Source organism: Chlamydotis macqueenii, chromosome 1, assembly GCF_036417535.1.
Source record: "Chlamydotis macqueenii isolate bChlMac1 chromosome 1, bChlMac1.mat, whole genome shotgun sequence".
Taxonomy (NCBI): domain Eukaryota; kingdom Metazoa; phylum Chordata; class Aves; order Otidiformes; family Otididae; genus Chlamydotis; species Chlamydotis macqueenii.
In genome coordinates this window covers 67,531,272-67,549,859 of record NC_141556.1, presented here as the reverse complement: position 1 = coordinate 67,549,859, position 18,588 = coordinate 67,531,272, and the positions used below count along the sequence as shown (strand labels likewise).

At 50.1% G+C, this 18,588-nt stretch overlaps 1 protein-coding gene across 3 annotated transcripts in view; it reads left to right on the top strand.

Annotated features, from left to right (window-relative positions):
• Positions 1-17,104, top strand: part of LOC104487012 (sodium- and chloride-dependent GABA transporter 2) — a 32,381-nt gene extending 15,277 nt beyond the window's left edge. For all 3 annotated transcript variants that reach the window (XM_086755379.1, XM_010129863.2, XM_086755368.1), the window contains 9 exons: positions 226-360; positions 9,655-9,758; positions 12,592-12,716; positions 12,946-13,058; positions 13,199-13,336; positions 14,469-14,571; positions 15,210-15,310; positions 15,738-15,908; positions 16,609-17,104. In XM_086755379.1, coding sequence (XP_086611505.1) covers positions 226-360; positions 9,655-9,758; positions 12,592-12,716; positions 12,946-13,058; positions 13,199-13,336; positions 14,469-14,571; positions 15,210-15,310; positions 15,738-15,908; positions 16,609-16,728 — 1,110 coding nt within the window. In that variant the 3' untranslated portion in view covers positions 16,729-17,104. The remainder of the gene's footprint in view (positions 1-225; positions 361-9,654; positions 9,759-12,591; positions 12,717-12,945; positions 13,059-13,198; positions 13,337-14,468; positions 14,572-15,209; positions 15,311-15,737; positions 15,909-16,608) is intronic.
• Positions 17,105-18,588: the final 1,484 nt, after the last annotated feature.

Below are 18,588 nucleotides of genomic sequence, written 5' to 3'. Positions count from 1 at the left end.
AGGATTGCTCTGCTCTGGCTCCAGACATGCCATGGCATGTCATGAGTTTTCTGGGTGCATTTTAAAATGCATTTCTTTCTAACGCAGGTGACAGCAAGGTGCTCAGCAAGGCAGCCTGGCCCATCTCCTGCTGCTGCCCATCTCCCCCAGCCCAGGGGCCAGTGCTGTGCTGTGTGCTCTGGCCCACGCTGCTCACTCACGCTTGTCCCTTCATCCTCCTCCCAGGTGGTATATTTCACGGCCACATTCCCATACCTCATGCTGATTGTCCTGCTGATCAGGGGAGTCTCCCTGCCTGGAGCATCCCAGGGAATCCTGTTTTACCTTTATCCAGACCTCAGTCGCCTTGGGGACCCCCAGGTAAGATGGAGGGGGGACCGAATGGCTGAGCTGTGCTTGCCTGGATGCCTGTGGCCGTCTTCTTTGCCTCCTTTTCCTTTTCTCACTCTCTTTCCTCCAGTTTCTTCTTTCTGTCTCCTCTTTTTCCTCCTCTGTGGGCGTAAGGCAGGACTGTGATACCGGTGCGTACTCTGATGGTCCCTGTGCTCTCTTGCCCTCAGCCTTCACCTGTGCTGTTACCATATTTTCTAGTCTGAGTTGGGTCTGAATTCCCTGTGGGTATGGGGAGTGGGATTTAACCCACCCTTCATCATGAGTGGTGCCAGCTCTCCCTCCACTTTCTTAGGGAGACTTCTCTGCTGCAGAGGCAGCTGGTGTGTGAGGTGCCACTCTGCACCATGCCGGCAGCTCATGGGGACGAGCCCTGCTCCTGGCATGCTCACTCTGTCTTCCCTGGGAAGCATACCCCAGGTTCATGGATCGTGGGACCCATGGTACACTGCAGTAGTTCCCCAGGACCCGGCTGCCCTCCTCACCTCCCAGTCCCCAGTGAGAAATTCCTGCCTGTCTGATGGGAAGGTCAGCACCCGACTGCTGCTTTTAATCTCTTTGGGACAAGTTCTTCCACATTAAATCCTGGCTCCAGCTGAGCTGCTGTACCAGCCTTTGTGTGAAGGTGCTTCCAAAGTAGATTAAAGGGTGCCTGCCTGGAAAATAGGCCAACAAAACCCTTTGTAACCCCATTAACTCTTTCTGGTCTAGCCCCAGCGCACCTTGGTTATTAATTTTGCAAACAGGGGCATAAGTGCTGGAGGAGGAGTGGGTTTGGCTGATCCTGCCCTCCCTGATGGAGGAGAGATGGTCCCTGGGGGTGGGGCTAGCAGAATGTCAGGGGCTGCTGAGTGGCATCCCAGGGTCTTGCCTGTGCCACTGGTGCGGTGTGGCTGTGTGCCAGTCAGTTTGACTTACAGCTTCCGATCCGGGGACCTAAACACGAGCGTCCTGTTTTCAGCTCCAGGCAGTCTGTTTTTTATCATGGGAAAGACTCAGAGTTCCTGCTCAGCTTTCTGGAAGTTGCTCTCTGGTCAAGGCTGCACCTGAGCAGAGGGTGAAAAGCCTCGTGTTGCAGTGCCGGCTGCTCTCAGTTTGCTTGTGAATGGGAGGTGTGCAGGACAGCTGCTCCTTGGTGTGAAGGTGCAGCCAGGCTCAGAAGAGTGTGTTTGCAGTGTTTATGGCTCCATTCATGCTGATGAGGTGCAAGAAACTTCTGAAATGAAATAACGTTTTCAAATGATTCTCATTCACTTATGAAAAGTCCTGTTGTTACTGTGGCTGTGTCACCCAGCAGACTGAATTAAGCTACTTCAGGCATGGCGTGGTTTTGTTGGTACAAGCTGTGTCCTCATTAGGTCTGTCCTGGCAAACTTTTCTAATTACAGCCTGAGCTTTAGAAGCACAGCTTCCTTTCAGCCTGGAAAATGCTAATGCGCCGGTGGAAAGGCAGAGTAACCCTTCAGAGTAAGAGGACTGTTTATCCTTGGCTGGAGGAGCAAAATTTACTCCTCCCTCCCCAACTTCACCATTCCCCAGTGAATGTTTCCCTTCTGTGGGAGAAAAGCAGTGGTTGCATTCCTCCAGTGTGCTTTAACCACTCTACTGAACCAAGTAGAAGGGCTTGAGGTTTCTTTGCGTTTTCCCATCAGAGAGGGAAGTGAAGGGTTAGTGCCCCAAGCCCTAAGCTTGTGTGGCTGTGCCCTGCTCTCTCTGTGCAGGGACAGCGTGAGTCCTGCCAGCCCATCAGGGCCAAGTCGATTACAATTGATTTGTGCTCAGAGGACAACAAGCTGTAGTTGTTTACTCGCAATCCTGCACTGCTCAGAAAAAGGGAAGATTTTTTAGTGCCTTGGAAGGGATTCTGGAAATTAAAAAAAAAAAATTAAAATACCCCCTTCAATCTTAGCCTTATAGTGAGGCACCTCAAGGAGAGGTTTAAACAAAGGGTAAACAATATACAAGGGGACAAAATGAAAACTCCTTTAGAGTATATGAAAAACTAGGTGAAAAGAGGGGATGAATTATTTAGCAGATTCTACCAGGGGAGCAGCAGCAGTCAAGATGTAATTAAGTGCCAGAATACCAGACTGGTGTGTGGAAATCATTGCTTTTCACCTGCCAAATGACCTTGGACAGGACTTGGGAAATCCTGCCGACAAGAGCTCAGGCTAGCTGATTGATGGTGGTCTCTTCTGGCCATAAATTCTCCATTCCCCTAAATCTTCCTGCACCTTCATTTTCTAAGTCTGTGGAGTGCTTAGAATTAAAATGGTAAATAAAATGCATTTGATAGGTAGATCAGACTATACACAGAAACTACCAAACAAAAGTTTGGGGAGAATGGATCGAGACCAGCCCAGAGGAGAAGAACTTGGGAGCGGTGGTGGATGAGAAGCTCAACATGAGCCAGCAATGTCCCCTCACGACCCAGAAGGCCAACCACATCCTGGGCTGCATCAAGAGGAGTGTGGCCAGCAGGTCGAGGGAGGTGATTCTCTCCCTCTACTCTGCCCTGGTGAGACCCCACCTGGAGTACTGCATCCAGCTCTGGAGCCCCCAACATAAGAAGGACATGGACCAGTTGGAGAGGGTCCAGAGGAGGGCCATGAAGATGATCAGAGGGCTGGAGCACCTCTCTTATGAGGACAGGCTGAGAGAGCTGGGGCTGTTCAGCCTGCAGAAGAGGAGGCTCCGGGGAGACCTGATAGCGGTCTTCCAGTACCTCAAGGGGGCCTACAAGAAAGATGGGGAAAGGCTGTTCAGTAGGTCCTGTTGTGATAGGACAAGGGGTAATGCTTTTAAAATAGAAGGAGGTAGATTTAGATTGGATATTAGGAAAATATTTATTACAATGAGGGTTGTAGAACACTGGCACATGTTGCCCAGAAAGGTGGTGGAGGCCCCATCCCTGGAAACATTCAAGGCCAGTTTGGATGAGGCTCTGAGCAACCTAATCTAGTCAGGGATGTCCCTGCTCCTTGCAGGGGGGTTGGACTAGGTGACCTTTGAAAGTCCCTTCCAACCCTAAGCATTCTATGATTCTATAAGTTTTGAGTAATGAGGTCTAGTCCTGCTCAAACACAAGCAGATACAGCAAAACCGCCAAAGAGATGATCTATTCTGAACTGTATGCCCTCAAACTAAAAAATCCAGAAAAGCAACCCTATAGTTTGTTTCTTATTTGTATAATATTTAGTATTATGATGTTAGCATGCCAGCCATTACTAGGCCCAGGTTGGTTTTTTTTTTCCCTCTTGATTGCATTTTCTGTGCTCCAGAAGGTTCCTACTTATTTTGTAGCACGGGTTGTGTTTTAACCAAAGGGGGTCTTGGAGTTGTTCACCATTTCCAGTTTTGATTGCGCTGCCCTTTGCAATTAACTTTGTGTCAATTTTATCCATTGTTTATTTCGGTAGATAAGACTGGGGATTTACGGATGTGATTAAGGAGAGGGATGTACAGTATGATCTGCTAGCAGGAAGCCGAAATGAGAGGAATTCAGAGTAGAGACAAAAAGTGGGAAACTTGTCATTAGAAGAACTCTTCTCCAGTGCTGGCAGGCTCTCTGCTGCTTGATGACCGAACATCGTTTTAATAGACAGATTTAAAGAGAGGACTGACGGACTTGATGCAGAAAGTGCTGGCAGTGTGTTTGGTTTCGCTTTAAAAAGAAGAAATGTAATGGTCTCCTTTCACTCTGGTATCAAGTTTCAAGTGATTTTAGCTAAATTTCATTAGGTTTATTGAGTAAGAATGAAGGAGTAAATTCAGCAGCCTCTGAGCATATCCCTCTCTGGAAAAGCAGTAAATGTTTCTCAAAACTTCCCACACTTGTTTTCCTCTTGAAATTTCCAGAAAACTCACTGCCTTGCTGTATGTGCTTGTACTTTATCCAGTCTTTATATAAAGGAAGAGCTTTCCACCTGGCCCAGCCGTGCTGAAGGCCCTGGCAGTGGCTGTACCCCTGGTCCTGGGGGCAGGGAATTGTTAGTGGTTAACCATGGGCCCCCATAGCCATGCTGGGGAAGTGGTCAGAACCCTCAGATCCTCTCCAAACTCAGGCCCCTTCTGCTGCTGCTCCACAGCCAGCAAGAATTGCTGCTTCCCAGCAAGAGGGGAGGGCGACTATGGGCCTGCTAAATATTATTTGTTCCCCTTATTTATTTTTTTCCCAGCAAGCCTTTAACTTGACCCCATGCACTCCGTTTGTGCAGTTGCTGGCACCCCACTTCCACTTTCTGAGGGTGAGCGTGTTTGTTTTCACGCCGGAGGGTGACCCGCTGTGCCTGTGCATGGACGCGTGTGCTGACGGGGCTGCCGCTGCCATGTGGCACTCAGTCCCGCCAAGTGCCCTCACGCCCCGGCCCAGCATCCCATGTCCCCCAGCCCTGACAGAAGGGTCTGTGGAGGATCTGTGAGCCCAGGCACCGCTGCCCTCCCAGGGAGGGAGAGCCTGCAGCCCCTGCAGTGTGCTGGAGGGGCTTGGGGCTGACATCTTCTCCTCTGCCTTGCAGGAGCAATGCATCCACATGGGGTGGACCACAGCTGTATTTACCTTGCGGGACTTCCTCCTCCTCTTATGCCTCTTGCCAACCCTGCCGTTGTGGGACCCAGGTGGCTGGCCGGCTGTGGCCATGCAGCCCTGCTGAGTCTGATCTCAGTGCTGACATAGCAGGAAGGGATAAAGCCGTCTTTCTGTCCGCCCACAAGCAGCAGGGCGAGGGTGACCATAAAGTCTGACTTCCTGGGCAGCAAGGAGCATCCCTCGCCCCTCCGCACCGCCCTGGGGTGGGCAGCTGTGCTCTTTGTGATGAAGCAGAAAGCTGTTTGTTTTCTTGCGATGTTTAAAGAAACCCAGCACTGGGAGGGCTCCCCAGGCTTAAAATGTTCCTGTGGGTTGGCAGGTGCACTGAGGTGTGGGGGTTACATGAGGTCGGTGCTTGCTGGCAGGGCAACACAGGGGCCTTGAGTGCCAGCAGAGGGCAGAGACCCCATCTCCAATTCCTAAGGAACTGGAAAATGTATTTTCCAAGCTGCTGGGGCTTGAGACTGGGAGTGTGATTCTTGGCTGGGCATATGGTGGTCTGAAGGACCAGGAACAGTTAATAGAAATGTCAGTGGCTCATTTCCTGCCTCCTCTCTCCTGGGGTGAATGGGGATGAGGGAAAGTGTTGGCCTGGGTTGTGCAGCATGGCGGCAGGGCCTTTGCAGCAGGGCCCCAGCGCCGCACAGCCCTGTGCCATTGCAGTGCTGTGGGACGTGGGTTGGGTCTTTGGACTGGGGATTGTGGGCCAGTCCTGAATGAACGGGGAAAGGCAATAATCTGGAAGCAGTGCCCTGGGTGTCTTGAGGTGAAATCTTAGAAATCGAGATCTCCCCTTTCAAGGCTGGGCCGAAGCGATGTGTTTGAGGGTACAGCAGGTGGCTGGTGGGTAGCGCCAATGCCACGGGCTGAGCCACGATGCGAGCTGCAAAAGAAATGCTGGTTGAATTCCAGCTGAATACTTGTGGGGTTTTTGCTCTCTGCTCTGCGTTATGCTGAGCGTGACTCTCCACGCAGCATGTACCCACACCGTGCTGTATCATCTCTGCTTGCTGATGGGGACTGTTCAGCGCTTCCCAGCGTGGCACCTGTATTTGATGTATGACATGCACTGGGGTTCAATAACATTTTGCTCAAAAATAGTCTTTACTGTTAGTTGTAAGTGCTTTGAGATCTTCCTAAGGAAGGATCTGTTTCAGTACAGGGAGCTATTAAATTCCAGTACATGTAATAAAGCGAATATTGCTGTGAAAATTAAGGGGCAAAGGAATATGTCCTCTTATAGGCCATAACCATCTTGGATAACTGCAGAACAGGTGTGAAAGCTTTGGCTAAAAAACAGAGAGTAGGAGGTTATTGCAAACTGGAGTAAACAACTTGTTTAAGGAAATTGAATTATGAATTAAATAAACTGGATGGCTTAGAAAACTGCAGACAGCAATCAAATCAAAATACCCAGGCTGCCAATGTGCTGGCGAAATCTGAACAGGGTAAACTTTACCAGTTTCTTTGGGAGCAGTGGCCAGAGAACAGCAGCACGGTCTTATCTGCAGGGGAAAGAGAGCCTTGCCTGACCCCGTGAGCCCCTTTAGTCAGAGTGGAAATATTAAAATAATGAGAGGCTGCCAATCGCAGCACAGGAGGGAAAAGGAGGTCTTGGAAGGGCTGAGAAACACATTTCTCTGAGCCACTGCAGGGAGAGAAATGACCACAGGCAGCACTTTCAGAAGGGAACATTTAGGTTGCTATTTTCTGAAGTGAGCGGTCTGTGTAGCCCTTGTGAACCCGTAGGGCTGGGTGGGCAGTGCTGCTTCTTGTGAGGGACTTGAGGAGGAGGATGGGCCAGAGACGGGCTGAGGCCTCTTCTGACCCCAGTGATCCTGCAGTCCTGGGACTTGCTGCCACAGCTCAGCTCCGTGACTAGTGGGTCAGGAGCACCCATGGCATCAGTCCTGTTGCAGTCCTTCCCTGTTTGGGAACTGCCAGTGGGCTGGGATGGATGCAAAGGTGACTTGATCTTTGGCCCAAGAGCTGTAGTAAACTTTTAAAATGGGAAATAAAGTGCATGCAGCCTGAGCTGGTGCTCACAATCATGCTGATTAAGTAGAATCATAAAGTCTGCAAGCCAAGATTAGGTTTACTTACACTGTTTCAGCCACAGCTGCCTTGCTTCAAATGTTAGCACATGAAAAAGCAAGTCTTGTATTCCCTAAAGACATCACTATGGGGTTGGGCTCCCACACAGTCCAGTGTGCACCCCACGAGTGTCTTGTTGGGCAGAGCAGGCAATGGAGGGGGAGCCCATAGACCACACACTGGTCTCTGCTATACAATCAGTGGTATCAATGGATTTTAGAAATGAGCCAGTGCTTGAGCCACAAAGCTAATGAAACTTGGTGTCTTGATATTTGGCTTCTATCATGGCTGGTAAAGCACCAGTTCTTTTCCTGCCCTTGGGATAGTTCTCATGTCTCTTGCCTGTATGATTTATCTGGTATTAAAACTGGTTGACTGTTCCTCCCTGTAGCTTTCTGCACAGTGGGAATGCTGAGTTCCTGTCTTTTTCCTGTTCCCTGATTGCTGTGAAGTTCATAGGTAGTTGATATCTTTGAGGTTTCTACCAACTGTCAAATCTGGTTGAAACTTGTCGACTGGGTCCAATATTATGGCAAGTGTAGGATAGGCAGTTGGATAGCGAAAGTCTTGTTATCTTGACAAATTGAACTACAAGGGCTCTGAAAAACCATGAGAAGGTAGGATGTGAGCTTGAATTTGATGAAAAACCAGAGCTCTAGCAATGAACAGCAAAGTAAAAAGCTTGAATTATTGACGTATAGATGTCAGCTAGTTCAGCTCACCTCAGTGCCTTGCTATGCCCAAAAAACAGCTGAAAAGTGAAGGCTGTACCATAACTGCCCACAACCATAGTAATGCTTTAGGAATCAATTATAAAAAATGGCTTTGATTTCTTCTAATATTTTTGAAATGCAAAAATGAACTAAAAGCCTTGCTTTCTAAACTTGACTCCCCACTCCACTCCTCCAGAAAGAGTAAAATAAACAGAAGTCAATTACTTTTAAAATTTCTCAGTGCCCAGATCTAGCTGTCCCGTCATTGTCCATCTCTTCCCATTCTACAAATCAGAGCTTTGACCCAACTGCCTGTGAAATTCTGAGCAGAGTTTCCATGGACAAAAGAGAAGGTGGTGCAGCCGAACACCAGCCGAGTTGCTTGCAGGACAGTCAGAGAGAGCAGTTTCACCAAATCTAGCCCTCGCAGCTCTTTGCTTTCTCTCCCTGCGGACTGCACGGGTGGGTCTTGTGGTAGTGAGAGGACTCATTCTCTGCAACTGTTCCTTGAGATAAAACCAGAATTTCCTCCAGAAAATCACAGCTAATGGTATTGTAACATCCCTTCGTAAGGCCCATCAGCCTACGAAGGAGAAGAGGTAAAGACTAAACAAAACTTCTTGCCACATGATTGCTCTTTGTCCAGTATAGAACAGGAAAGGCAGAACCATGCATTGATGAGGGTAGCCTGAGCAACACGGGTGACTGGGCAGGTGCTGCCCGGGTGACCGTTGCCTCAGAACATGAGGTCTTGGCTGACAGGTACAGATGTAATTTGGAGTCATCAAAACCACTGTGGTGCTTTCCACTGAGCAGAGGGCATCCCGGGGCAAGGCTGGTGTTTGTCTGAGGGCTTACCAGCACTGCTACTCTGGGGAAGGAGGATATAGACAAATGGAGACTTTTCTCATTAAAGTTGTTTCACTAATACTTCTGCTTTTCTTTCCTGCCTAGCTTCTCTTTTTGTCTCTAGAATGTGGCTGCCCTTCAGCATTGGTTGAATGATTGTCTTATCTCTATTTTATAAATCCCTTAGGGAGAAAGATCTCAGAAAACAAAGGGTTTAATGAATAATCTTTGGCATTGCTTCATTCCTCACTGTTGGTTCCTGCATTTGCTGTTTTCTGCAGAAGACAGTGGTGGTGGTTGCATTGGTGACTGCACACAGCTAGGCTTTCAGATCAAATTTGGCATTGACAAATGTGAGCCTTGGAGCACTGAGGCATGTTATTGACAGTGCGAGCAAAGCGAAGTTCAAAGGCGCCTCATAGGACTAACAGCGTTCTTGTATTTTGTTTCAGGAGCTGTCTTTTGCAAACAACTACTGTGTATTTCTCGTACTCTTCTCCTCCCCAGTTAATTTTCTTTTAAGTTTTGGAGCCTTTAAATAGGTCTTGGAGAGAAGAACCACCACCAGAAGCTATATGTACCCAAGCCACCCAGTAGGAGACCAGGCTTACCCAAATCAAGTTCCTCTCCTCTGCTAGCAGAAGGCTCCTTCAGCTCTTGTGGAAAGTGTTCATCCCATCTCTTGCTGCCAGAAGGCTCTGGGGTCACAGGGTTCTACAGATTTGTCCAAGGAAGAAAGAGACGATGAAGAGCTATACATGCTGTGGGTTTGCAAGGCTTTTGGTGCATCCATTCTCTTTGGCACTCTTAGCACCCTCTGGGTGCCTCAATGACTACTGTAACTCCTGGCACTGTATAACCTACCCCTAGAAAAAGCTTATCTAAACACTGGGCATTGCTGACCTCCTGATTACTGGCCTTTCTGCTGGTTAAGGCAGCCGCTGGGGCTCTGCCTCTTGGCATCTGTGCGGTGTCTGCGCGGGCCTTGTCTTCTCACTTGTGTTTGCATCTCCCTTGCAGGTCTGGATGGATGCAGGCACTCAAATCTTCTTTTCGTATGCAATTTGTCTGGGATGCCTGACAGCTCTGGGCAGCTATAACAAATACCATAACAACTGCTACAGGTAACTGGAGCACGGCTCTGCTGCCTAGAGCCTTCCCCTCCTGAACATCAGTGGACATAGGCTGGTGAACTGCTGGAGGCTACCGGCCTTTTGAAGTGTTGCGTTTTCTGTTTCTACTGAAGGCATAAGGAAACTCTTTCCAGGTGTTTTCTCCTTAAATCCAACTCTTTGTGCTTTCTACTCAAGGGAACGTTCTGTCTGTGCCATGGATGACAAATCCCCCCTTCCACACCACCTGAGATCCAGTAAAGTCAAATGCTCTTCACTAGCTTTGTGACCCTAGCCTGCACCACAACCTCCCCTATTATGTGGGTGCATGAGTAGCTGTAGGGGAAGCAGAGCTCTGAGATCTAATGGCTCTAGACTGGAGTCTTTTCATCTTGTGATTTATCCTCCCCAGGTTCATTTGGACCTAATGTCTTGCACTGTTGGCAGTGGTCTGTGTTCCTATGTGCTATCTACGGTCTACATATAATCCTGCAGATATGACTTCTGTTTCTTGCATGCTTTAACCATGCTAGACTGCCCTTGAGCAGGGACAGGCCAGATTGCCAAAAAGAATCAGGCTGTCAAGTTGGAGTGGTCAGGTGGAAAGAAATTCATTTTGCTGCAGATGCATTCAGCATTTGAAGCTGCATCCCCAGAGGTAAAAGGTTAGTGTGAGTGTAAGAAGCCACCTCTAGGTGGTCTCCTGTATTTTAAATTCAAAATTGTGGTTGCTGCCATGGAAAGTCCAGGCAGACCACTGGCTACATGGTCCTTGCTTGGCATATTTCTCTTTCTCCACCTTAGGAGAAGTTCACTCCTGTTGTAGGGATGCCTCTCCAACAGCAGCTAGGCTGGGATTCCTCTTCCTTTTCATATCGCTTCTCCCAGATGCAGTTTTGTGAGAAAAAGCTGTAGAAAAAGAAGAGATCACGGATCTGTCTCTGGCCTGCTACATGTCCTTGGGCGTTAGCCCTTTGCATCTCCAGTCGAAGTGCGTAGCATGGAGATGATGACAGGGGCTGCTTAGCAGCAAGGCTGCAAAGAGCTTCTGTAACTGCAGCTGGGAGGTGCTATAGAAAGGGGAGAGATGTCTGTTCACACAGAGATCCTTTCTGCTGTTTGGTTTTGCTAGGGAAATTGTTCTTAGTTTTGGTGTCAAAATTCTGACCAGCCTGTTGCCAGGCATGGACTCAGTTTTAATAAGTCGATCCTCTGCTCTGCAGCCTTGGTTTGTGTAGTAAGATGAGACTAGGCTCTAACAGGGCAGAGGGACACCAGCATGGTGTCCCACTCAGTTATCACAGGCCAAGTGTAACTTTTGGTGGCCTGAAAGAGAAAAGGATGTGGACAGGAGGGACCATTGTTTGTATGGCAGCAGTCCAACATGGCACCAAATGGCACAGACCATTTCTTGTTTTCTGGGACAGTAAGGGGTATCATCGTGGCTCCCTGGCTCCCTTCTGGGTGAAAATCTGGAGACCTCTTTGCTCTGGCCATTCTTTGCATGTTACCCTCCACCATGACACACCTTGACACCTGCCAGGTGACTGGAGAACATCTTCCAGCCCCTGCCTTTCCAGGGAGAGTTTGACCTGTCATGCATACACCCGGGAGAAAGAGGGAGAAACACCAGGAAGGAAGAAGATCAATTTGAAATAAATCGGAATTAGTATAAAATGACTGAGAATATAAATTGAGTGGAGAGTAGGCAGTTTATAGCAAATGGAGAAACAAGGTTCTGGCATGGGCTTCTCATTGGATTAGCTGAGCTTGGTGGAGCATGACCCTCCTTAGCAGCTGGGAGATTCGCGAGGACTCACCCCACGAGCCTTTTTCAGTCTCTTCTGCCTTAGAAATCAAGTGCAAAGGCAGAGCAATAGTGTTAGGTGCCATGCAGTCCTTGACAATGCAAAAAGCTGTGCTTTGGAAGGAATAATCTGAATTTGTATGGCGTAGGGGCTCTGTGTGAACTGTACTTTCTCTCCAGAAATGGCTGTAGACTATGAATAGATCTTGTTAATGTGCAGGGAGGAGCATGAAGCCCCCCAAATGCTAGATACCTAAAGACTGATACAAAAAAAATCACACTGGATTTGCAGAGTAGCATTTAATACAGTAAGAGTGGGCCACGAAATGCCAGAAGGGATGCACTCAGTTTGGCTCAGAATATTTCAGAAAGATGCTGCAAATGTTATTGTTGTCCCCAGGGTTGCAGTCACAAGAGGACTAGGGAGACTGAAGCGTGAAAAGGAATTGAATAGATAAGAGATGTTTAGTTTAAAGAGTAGATGGATGAGAATGAGATGAAACAGAAACAAAAGGGAATAGACCAGAGAAAATAAATTGGATGACTCTGTTCATCTTTTCCTCATAGTGTGAAGACCAGGAGATATCTAGTAGTGCTGAGAACCAAGAAGATTGCAACTGATCTGAGAAATCTATTATGGAAAAAAAAAAAAACATGCTCCATTCTCAGATAAAAATAATCTCTGGTACTCTCTGCTACAGGAGGGACCAGGGGAGAGAGAGGGAAAAAGAAAAAAATGCAGGCACTTAGATGTATAGCAAGACTATCTCATGAGCAAGGAGCTTAGGTGAGGAATGCCTCTTTATGATGTCCTTGGAGAAGGCCTTCCCTGGAGGGGCTCCTACTGTTTTGCCCACCCTGGGGCATCCTCCTGCAGCTCCTAGTGCTGAGCTGAGCTGTGGTGGTGCTGGCAGAGAGGCCCTGCAGACCCGGGACAGTGGCTGGGATAGAAGAACAGGTGCTGCCCCAGAGGTCTGCCATGGGGTGTGGGTCATACCTGGACCCCCACTTCACTGATGCTGTGCCCCGTCCTCCCAGGGACTGCTTGGCCCTCTGCTTCCTCAACAGCGGCACCAGCTTCGTGGCCGGTTTTGCCATCTTCTCCATCCTGGGCTTCATGGCGGCGGAGCAGGGGGTGCCCATCGCTGAGGTGGCTGAGTCGGGTGAGTGGGGACCACAGTGGGATGGGGCTGTGGGGATGCTGCCACTTGACCCCTCCAATGATGGGGGCATGCCTGCAGGGTACCCACCTTGGGGCAAGCAGTGTTACAGCTGCATATTCCCATCCTGGTGGGCTCTCTGCCTCTAAATACCGGGAAGAAATGAATGCAGACTCTTGAAATATTAAGATGCAATGGCTGTTGCCCACTCTGAAAGCCCTTCTCCCTGCAGGGCCTGGCCTGGCATTCATCGCCTACCCTCGGGCTGTGGTCATGCTGCCCTTCTCCCCGCTCTGGGCATGCTTCTTCTTCCTGATGGTTGTTTTGCTGGGACTGGACAGCCAGGTAAAGGCGCAGGTGCAGGGCAATTCCCTGCCAGACAAAAGCCACCATCTCATTGGGATAGGGTTGAACTTGGCTGAGGTGGGAGCAGTGGGGAGCCAGTCAGGACGGGCTGACGAAGGTGGCATCTCTACTCTTTGCAGTTTGTCTGCGTGGAGAGCCTCGTTACAGCTCTCGTGGACATGTACCCCACCATCTTCCGCAAGAAGAACCGCCGGGAGACCCTCATCCTGCTGGTCTCCATCCTCTCCTTTCTGGTTGGGTTGGTGATGATCACAGAGGTATTTTGGGCTCAGACAACCTGTGCAGTGCTTGCTGGGTCTGAGTATGCCCCTGGCAGAGGGGGACCTGGTGGATGGTGGGGTCTGTGCTGGGACCGACAGCTTGCTACTGAGGCTCATCCTGCTGCACAGTGCCTGGGGGAGGCTGCCCTTCCATCCCTGTGGCGTTCGCATTTTCCCTTCCAGCCCTCACACTTTGTGCCAGTCACAGTCCTGACACTTCTCCTGATAAGTCTGATAATTGGAGCTCTGGACAGCCCATATTTTGGGTATAGATTTAACTTTACATGAGCCAAACCTTTACAGCTGTAGCCAGTTGCGTGGTGAGGGGAGCACCTTTGTCCTTCTCTTTCCACCTGCGTGGAGCTACATGAACACTTGGTGTTAGGAAACTTGGTGGGCCTGAGTGCGCCCTACATAATTTTCACTGATTCCCTATATATTTCCCTTGTTACGATTAGCTGCCTGGGAGTCAAACTGTTCTGGTTTAAAACCTTTAACTCCTCCTAGTAATATGTGTGTGAGGGTTCATGCTGCCATGATGCTTTTTTTGCATCTTCTGTTCTCTTTTGTGTATAATTTTGAAAAAGCTGCCTTTGATGTTGCACCTGCAGCTTTGTGCCTGGACTTAGCTGTAGACAGGCCTGCAGACCTGGGCAGTGAAACAGCCAAGCTGCCAGCCTCTGGGCCCACAGCAACAGGTGCTTGTAAAACAGCACGCACGGTGACTTCCCTCTGCAAATTATGAGGCAAAAGTAAATCAGATGCATTGTGTCTTTTAAGGGGGTTTCCACCCTCACTTCCAGTTCCAAGAGTTGCTTTGGTTTTGTCTTCTCCTGAAATATCCCCATCATCTCTGGCAGTCGCTTGCCCTCCCCTGCCTGCCCTGGAACGAAGGGTTGCAGAGACTCCTGAGAGCAGGGTGGCTGCATGTCTCCATCAGGCCTTGAGGACAAGGGACATGGCCTTTGCTGTTGGCTAAAACCCTGACCCAGAGAGAGGAAGGTGCCTCCAGCTCTGGGGAAGATGTTGAGTTTGTTTCCTGCTCTGGCTGGAGCTCTTTGCCTGTGCCTGATTCCTCTCCCCTCTCTCCCTCCCCACCTCACCTCACTGCCCACTTGGCCCTTCGTAGGGTGGGATGTATGTCTTCCAGCTCTTTGATTACTATGCTGCCAGTGGCATGTGCCTGCTCTTTGTGGCCATCTTCGAGACTCTCTGCATCGCCTGGGTCTATGGTGAGTATGAACCAGGGCGGGTCCCCAGCTCTGGTCTCTCCGGCTCTCGCTTGGTCTGCCCTCAAAATGCTGGTCTGTAGCTCATCTTGGCAATTGCTTTGCATTGCAAGGTAGACCTCTAAACCCTTGCTTTTGTGCCCCTGGACTCAGCTGGTGGAGGCTTCCTCACAGCAATGCCCATGGGGATCTACTTGGCAGATATCCCTAGCATGTTGCTATGTCCCCCTGCTTTTGAGGTGCTCCTTCCTTGGGGACTTGGAGCTGGCTGGGAACTCTTTCCCCAACCTGTGTATAGAGGAGTCTGAGACCCTCAAACATTTTTGAGAGCAGACTTGACAATCACAAGAGTTGGGTAAAACCTAGGTTCAGGTCCCAGCCTAGATTCAGGTCCTAGCCTGGGAGATGCTGAGGGGTCGGCCCTGTTGACCCACTGGGCTGTTCTGGGGCAAGAGGATGTTAGTCCAGGACAAAGACTGAAGCTGGCCACACACCTGGCAAGCTTCCAAACAGGGCTGTTGGCTATGCTGAGGTTACTGCCTTTTCTTCTGGGGAGCAACCAAACAGTGGTGAAGCAGGACCCCAAGCACGGAGACACTGCTGCCTTCCTTCCCTAATAGCATCCTTCCCCTCTTCTGTAGGTGCCGAGCGTTTCTACGATAACATTGAAGACATGATTGGCTACCGACCATGGCCCATCATCAAATACTGCTGGCTTTTCATCACCCCAGCGGTTTGCACGGTGAGGACCCACAGGAAGAGGAGCTGCGGGGAGGAAGATGGGCAGAGCTGGGTGCCTCTGAGACAGACACCTACATATATACAGAGGGATGTGCATATGTGGAGGGGGTTATGTGGCCTGTGCTACGGGACCCTGGCCCCACGGTTTTGGGGGCCAGGTGTGGAGCTAAATAATGGGGAGAGGGTTCCGGCTCATCAGTGAAAGAGGTGTCTGTTGGTCGGGCAAGCTCCTTGCTGCCATGCCTAGTGCTACGTATGACGGCAGTCCCAGCAAAGCTTGCCTGACTGGTGTCTTCTTTGTTGCTGTCCTGGGGAGCTCTTTGTTACCATGAAACTCTGTGCAGGTGTGGACTCATTGGGAAGGCTTCTCTTGGCTAATAGTGTTGATTTTCTTGCTCTTTTTCTCTTGGTCTCTTCCACCTTGCCAGGCAACCTTCCTTTTTTCTCTGATCAAATACACTCCGCTGACATACAACAAGAAGTATGTGTACCCGTGGTGGGGAGACACCCTGGGCTGGCTGCTGGCCCTCTCCTCCATGGTGTGCATCCCTCTCTGGATCGTCTACAAACTCTCCACCATCAAAGGCTCCCTCAGAGAGGTGAGACTAGTGCTCTGGGATCAGGACATGGGCTGTGCTTCTGTGTTGAAGTCCAGCCTTGCAAGGGATAATTTGTGTGTTGCAGGTTAATTAATGGGGAGCCTAGAACAAATCAATTGAATGAGTCCATTGCTATAACAGACTTGGTTTTTTTTAAGTTCTGCCTGGCTGGAGGGCTGCTTCAAGCTGGCTGTTGCTTCTTGGTGCCCTTTGTTTATTGCTTGTATCTCTGTGCAAGCACCATTAGGAATAAGTTCATTAGATGGAGAGGATAAAGATGATCTCCAGTGCCTCAAGTCAGTTTGGAGGCTGCCCGTAACTGAGGCTTGAGGAGATGCTCTGAGAAAGCTCCAGATCCCATGAGCATTGTGGGCAGATGAGTTCTTCAGCCTATGCTGAGGCCATAGGGATGGAGTGGAGGGGATCATCAGGAGTCTGGAGTTTCCATCACAACCTCAGTGCTCTGGGCCTGCCCAGCTCGCAGAGATGCTGTGCTTGTACTGGGACAAGCGGTTCAAAGACGAGTTTATCCCTTCAGTTTTTGAAGTGCTGACTGTCCTTATTTGGGACATCTCTGGCATTTAGGGATGAGACCTGCAGCCCTGCCTTGCTGGCTGAATGATACCCCTGAATGGAAGGGGAGGGCCCAGGTCATCTTTCGTCCTTGCAACTGTGTTCAATGCCTGCCTTTGCCTTTCAGAGGCTCCGCCAACTCACCTGCCCACTTGAGGACTTGCCTTCCAGGCTGGGCACGGGACAGCCCCTTCCCTCCACCAGAGCTGGCCTCCTGATGCTGACAGAGCTCGAATCTCATTGCTAGGACCAGTGTGGTGCTCTCTCCCTCCCCCCTGGACGGTTTCTATACAGCCTTTGCCACCATGCAAGGCTTCTTCACTCATCAAGGAGAGAGGGATTTCTGAGCTGAGCTCCCTTCTCTGGACAATTTGAAGGGCTGAGGAAGAGGCTGCCGTGGAGATGGTCTGTGTGGAGTTAGCAATGCACCTTAATCCTCTCCCTGGAGGGGGCTCTGAAGGGGCAGAACCAGCACCAGTGTTCCTGAGCATCCCCAGCCTTCTGCTAGGAAGAAGGACTGATCCTGGAGTGGAGAGTGTCAAAGAGTCTCAGAGGTGTGGCTCCAGTGTGGACTTTGGGAGCTTCTCCATTCATACCATTAAATCCTTGTTTTTTCCCCTTTCGATCCTCTCTGTCTCAGTTTCGTCTCACCAGCATCCCTCACTCACAGCATGTTAGACAGGATGTGTGTTAGCAGAGCTGTGCTGGGCATTCAGGTCTGAATCTCTGTTGCACTGGCGCTTCGGCATGGGAAGGGTGGTCAGAGGAGAGGAAGCTTGGTTAGAGTAGGAAGGAAAACGGAGAACACCAGGTTGAAGGCCCCGGTAAGTAGTAGACCTGGGGTACCTAGGTGAAGTGGAGAGGGCAATGCCATCTTCTCCTGGAGCCATTGCCAGCTCCCAGCCAGAAGAGTCATCTGGCTGATGAGTCACTGGGCTGTTCCCACTATTCCCAGGGTCTGAGAGAAGCCTTGTGGGTTTGCACTTTCTTTGTGCAAGTGAAGGATCATAGGGAACTCTCCTTTGTCTCTGTGGGTCTATGTCTTTTTTGTTCTGACTGCCTTCCAGGTGCTCTAGAGCCAGTTATTTTGGTTTTTCTGCCTCTGGAAGAAGGGCTGCCTGCTTGAAACAGGATCTGCATGTTATATCAACAAATGGGGCCCCTCATTTCCAGGCTGTTTGGGTAAAAAGAAAAAAAAAAATCAAAGAGCTTGTTTTTTAAGTGCTGTAGCCCCAGCATCCGAGGAGGGCAGCCAGAGGACATGTAACCCCGGGAAGCTGGATGGCTCCCAGGAAACCCTGAGGAAGCTGGAGCCCAGGCAGAGCTGAGCCAGCAGCCGGAGGTGCTTGGCTTCCTGAAGGGCACACAGACACTGATGGGCACCACACCAAGGCTTCTGGTACCACGGGGAGTGGAAAATGCCAAATTAAAGCAATCAGCACTATTAGCCACGAGGTGGCCCCAGGACTTCACCTACGGCTGCAGCGGGCTGGGGTCCCCAGCTTCGGAAGATCCTCTGAGCTGGGTGGCGGCTTGGCCCTGCTCGCAGGGTTCCTAGCCATAAGACTCAGGAGGGATTTCCTCCTGGGTCACGACGACCCAGGCATTTCCCCCCCACACACACCTGTTATGCACCAAGGTTTTTGCTGCAGACAGCTGCCTTCCGGAGGGAACGGTGACTCCAGTTGTGGCAAACACAGGTTTGAGTCCCCAAGGACCTACAGGCAACAGTAAGCTATTTGGCTTGGTATTCTAGGGCTTGGTTTTCCCCAGTTTAGTGTTGTTGGAGCCTGGTGACCTGAGACGGGAGACAGGTTCAGTGCTGGAAAGGGGCCACAAGCTTTCACTCCCAGAGGCTGTGAAACTGGTGAGCACCAAACACCAAGGAGATTGCTGCTGGGAGGGCTTCTAACAGTGCTGACTTAACCTCCAGGAGGGAGAGCTTACTGATCTGTGGTCCTCTGGGGCTTCAGTTTACTCTGTTCCAGAGTGGCTGTGCAAACCTCATTTCCAGCCTGTTTTCCCTTTTCCCAGCACATTTTCCACATTTCCGAGGGCGGGTGAGTTCCTTTGCTAGGCTGCATGTGCAACCATGGGTGAACCCCTC